At 51.6% G+C, this 4,671-nt stretch overlaps 1 protein-coding gene across 1 annotated transcript; it reads right to left on the bottom strand.

Annotated features, from left to right (window-relative positions):
* Nucleotides 1-239: 239 nt before the first annotated feature.
* On the bottom strand, nt 240-1,793 carry LOC125512243 (ethylene-responsive transcription factor 5-like). The gene has a single exon (XM_048677336.1). The coding sequence runs from the start codon at nt 1,640-1,642 to the stop codon at nt 680-682; it is 963 nt and encodes a 320-aa protein (XP_048533293.1). The 5' UTR covers nt 1,643-1,793; the 3' UTR covers nt 240-679.
* Between the last annotated feature and the right edge of the window lie 2,878 nt (nt 1,794-4,671).

The raw sequence follows: 4,671 nt of genomic DNA, 5'->3' as shown, positions 1-4,671 counted from the left end.
AACTCTTGTGCCTTCCAGAACACCGCTTGATACTGCCCCATTCGAGGGCGCCATGAGATCACTGAACAGCCTGTGTCAAGTGTGGAACTGAACTTCTGAGAAGATATTCCAAAGCAGGAAAAGTACTTCATTTAGAGCGTGTGACTAACGACGCTATGGCTAGGTTTATAGCTAGGCTGATCTTGATCCTTGAGGTGTGCACCCTATGTAGCCACACGTGAAGTCGTAACCGAATTTATGGCACCAAAAGGCAAACACAACTGCATATATAGACATCGACCGACGGATCGATGGATCTAAATCCAATCTCCTTCCAAATATACATACATAAACAAGCACCCACACTTTGATCTTCACGTAATTTACATTACATACATATCTATGCAGTGTAAGTATATATCAACATCTACCTATGTCGTCGATGCTTACGTTCATCACCCGTGACATGCATGCGCTAGTAATATTCTATCCTCCTCACTCCTGTAATCCTGTACACAGTGCACAGCTCCAGGCCAAGCTCCCAAGATGAGTCCAAAGCGTAGGCCGTCGAGAACTAGGAGCCACTAATTATTGGCAGCTTAATTTACACCTAAGTAATCACCATGCTTAGCTTACTCTTTTCACAGGCTCTACAGTTCCTGGCGTCGACCGTACCGGCGGCCCGGTAGTTCCGCCAGTCTCAGTTCACGGTCACCTCCGGGAAGCTACCCAGCTGCTGGCGCGGCGACAGGCTGCCGAACATCCCTTCGGCCAGCAGCTGATCCCACGTCCAGCTAGTCGGTGATGCCAGCGGGAACATCTCGTAGTTGCCGCCGGCATCCGACGAGGACGGGGTGGTGGTGCAGGACGTCACCGTCGAGGTCGGCGTTGAGGTGAGCGACGACGCCGGCGACGCGGACGCATCGGCCTTGCAGTGTTTCGTGGTATCCCGGACCACCTCGACGCATGGCTCGGCCGCCTCTTGCCGCTTCCGCTTGTTCTGCGACGTGGGCGCCGCGCGCGCGGTTTGCGACGGCGGCGGCGGCGGGGCGACGAAGTCCGTGGCGCCGCGGGAGCCGACCTCGTTGGGGAAGTTGAGGATGGCCTTGGCGCCGCGCATGCGGAAGGCGGCGCGGTCGTACGCGCGCGCGGCCTCGATGGAGGTGTCGTAGGTGCCGAGCCACACGCGCGAGCCGCGCTTGTTGGGGTCCCGGATCTCCGCCGCGAACTTGCCCCACGGCCGCTGGCGCACGCCGCGGTACTTGCGGAAGTCGTTGGCGTCCGCGGCCGCGGCGGCCTCCGCCGCGGGCACCGGCGCCGGCGCCGCCCAGCCGTGCGAGGCCGGGGGCAGCGAGATGGTCAGCGACGGCCTCCGGGCAGGGTCCGACGACACGGGGGACGCCTCGCCGCCGAACCGTATCATGACCGGCTCCGCGGCGGCGCGGTACGCCGCCGCGTCCGCGTAGTCGGTCGCCGTGAGGTCGACGAAGGCGGGGAGCGGCTGCGGCAGGAAGTCCGCGGGCATGAAGTCCGGGTGCGCGGCGAAGTCGTCCGCCGCGGGGAGGGGCAGGAGGCCGCAGGGGTCGGCGCCGAGCAGCTGGAGCCGCAGCTGCTCGTGGATGTACTGGAGCGAGAGGTCGTCCATGTCGGCGCCGAAGTCCATGGCCGATCGATCAGAGCAGAGCAGAGCGGAGGTCGGCGGCCGAGAGAGGGAGAGGGAGACTGGGAGCTGAGCTCGTGTTGGGTTTGGAGGTGTGCCGTGTGCGTGTGCGAATGCAAGTCCAGCTGCGTGGAGAAAGCTAAGGTGGATTCCGCTACTTATAGGTGGCCGGCCGGTGAGGAGGGGTGCGAGGAGAGGAGAGACAAATTTCTCCCTCTTTTCTCCGTGTTTCAGTGAGCTGTGGTGAAACACAAGTGCCAAAGGGGAGGGGCGGGAAGTGTGAAACTACTCGGCGATTTTGACGCGCGGGGTGTCGTGTTGCCGAACCAATAAATCATGCTTTGCAACGGAACGTGATGGTTTTAGGACAGAAGGTGCAATTGTGTACACATTCTAACTTTCAAATGCCTAGAACGAGAGGGTAGCTACCCCATGGGTTCATTAGGAGGCCTCCCCGCCACCCTTCTCACCATTCAAATTACAAACTACTTTTCTAGGGTTTTGCTAATTCTCGGACAATTGAACTAGAAATTACGCCGGTCGATTCCGCGTGAGAGAGGCGAAACCCTGGGCCCAGGATCAAGGGCACCGCAGCGAGCACCAGCAAGGTATGGAGAAGTCGGCAGGACTCAGGCGAGAGATATAGCAGGGGCCAACATGGCTGCCCACGACATCGTAGACGAAGGCGAGTCTGAGGGTTTGACAAGTGCGGGTGCGGGGCATTAGCCTGGGACGGGAAAACCGTGGCGAGTGGTGGCAAGGCGTGGCTGGCGACGAGTCTCGAACAAGAGGTTGACGTTGGTGAGCCAGGATAGAGGTGGAGGAAGAAGGGGGTCGATGGGGTAGAAGATGGCCATGGAAGAAGATGAATAATGCTAGGTGGGAGGGGGTTGGATTCTCATCTTTAACATTTTGAATCGACTGCAACATTTTCTTTTTTTTTCTAGTAACCCGATGGACACGTGGTTCCTTTTTCTGATATGTTTCTCATGTTGAGATCTTTGAAATTGGATTAGATTTTTTATGTTTCCGGTGAATGATTTTATTTATATTAAGTGGTTTTGCATTCGACGTCGTAGGCGTCATGACCCCGGGCAAGCTCTACGGTAAGTTGTCTTGAGTGCAGTGACTCAACCTACATCATCCTTTTGTTGTATATATGAAAATGAAGACTTTGTGATTTGGGGGAGTTTACATGCTCAGTAACACGCTAGAAAAACAACGAAAGAAGAGGAACATAATCAACAACATTGAAAAGAGAAATAGGAAAAGTCCAAGAAAACTGAAGTATGTTGGTAAGAAAGTTATGTGTAAAGTACCATGGAAATTAACTCTCTAAAGACACTATGTCCACAAAAGGAAGAAAATGACAAACAATAGAAAAATGGAAGTATGGACGAACAAAAGAAAATACCAACTTGTTGTTTTGGGGTTGATTTACTAGTTCTTCTCTTTTTTTCGAGGGGGGGGGGGGGGGGGGTATTTTCTGTTCTTTAGTCGGTACGGTCACAAGTGAAGAGGAGTACTACAACATCTGTTGAAATAGTGGTTCTACACGCCACCGAAGATGTGAGTATGTAGAAGGCCATGATTTTGGAGGCGGAGGAGCGGTCCTTAGGGACAACAATCCCGAGTTAGCCAAACTCATGGTGTGCCGGCTTCTAACTCAGCTTGCTAAGGAGGCTGGTCTCCAGAAGATGATCCCGAGGTCCAACTCTCAGAATGTGGTCTTCAAGATCAATGGCGAGGCAAAGGATCTATCATCACATGGTCCACTTGTCAAGGAGGTGGGGAGGGGCTCCTCCAATCCTTCAACGAGTTCAAGGTAGTATCGCCCATGAACTAACTAAGGAAGATTGCAGAAATAAATTTTGTAAAACTTGATTTCAGGTACCACTAGCATTTGTTAGTGCGGATGTGACCATGCAACAAATTCCAACCAAGAAAACGATATGCGGAAGCACAACTATCTTAGTTGTTTACTTATGTTAACTGGTAGACTCGGAGAAACCTTAGTTGTTTACTTATGTTTACTGCGCCAAAGAAAAAGTTCAAATGGAACCTTATTGCACCACGATGCGAGGAGATCAAGCTTCTATACTCCAGTGTACTAACAAACATCCAATATATTGATTGGGAGGGCATGGAAATACCATGCGCCATACACCACCCTCTAATTGCTACTCACTTCTATCCAAAATATGTGTCGCAGTTTTGAACTGTGGTTGGTTTAAAACTATGACACTTATTATATAAATCGAAGGTAGTAAATAAATGTCGTAATTTTGAATTGAGTTAGTTTCGTCAGCTACTCTTTTTTTCTTTCTTTTTTTGCGTGAATTTTTTTGATCTATTCATTTTTAATCATGACAGTACAACGAACACCAAAAATAAAATAAAATACATCCAGATCTGTAGACCACATAGCGACGAGTACAAACACTGAAGCGAGTCGAAGACACGCCGCCGTCATTACCCCTCCCTTACCGCAGCCGGTATTTTCAGAAACAAAACCTTTTGTCCATCCGTCCTTGCAAATTATTGCATATGCAATTGGGAACTACTCCACTAGTTTTGTTTTGCATACGCGATGCGGCATGGGGTGGTACGTATCGGTCGGTTTAGGAAAGGAAAGGTGGTGAGCGGGACCCGAAGCAACTACGTATGAGCCATCAGCCATGTGCAGATAAGCAGCAGTGGACTCGGTCCGCTACTCCGGTTATAATCTACGTAGTCTAGAGCTAGCTAGTGGATGGATACCCGTGCCGGCCTGGAGCCAGGATCTTAATCGGTCTCGCAACTTGGCTGTGGCCTGTGGGAGAGGTCGGCCATAGTACAGTCCCCGTACGTGTTACTTAGGCATCATGCATAGGAACAGTAGCTGTTACCGCGCTTTTAACTCGCTGTTGTGTGCGTGTTGATGGAAAATCAATCAAGGATAAACGTCCACATAGATATATGCCGCCAAAATGAATGGCTCGATTAACTAATGAGGCGCACAGAGGACTTGGTCTAGCTGCTCTTCACCAATC

This window comes from Triticum urartu, chromosome 6 (assembly GCF_003073215.2).
Source record: "Triticum urartu cultivar G1812 chromosome 6, Tu2.1, whole genome shotgun sequence".
Classification (NCBI taxonomy): Eukaryota; Viridiplantae; Streptophyta; class Magnoliopsida; order Poales; family Poaceae; genus Triticum; species Triticum urartu.
This window is presented reverse-complemented; position numbering and strand designations above follow the sequence as displayed.

Bases quoted from the DNA above. Each gene is read 5' to 3' on its own strand.
- LOC125512243 (XM_048677336.1), bottom strand. From the start codon at position 1,642: ATGGACTTCGGCGCCGACATGGACGACCTCTCGCTCCAGTACATCCAC.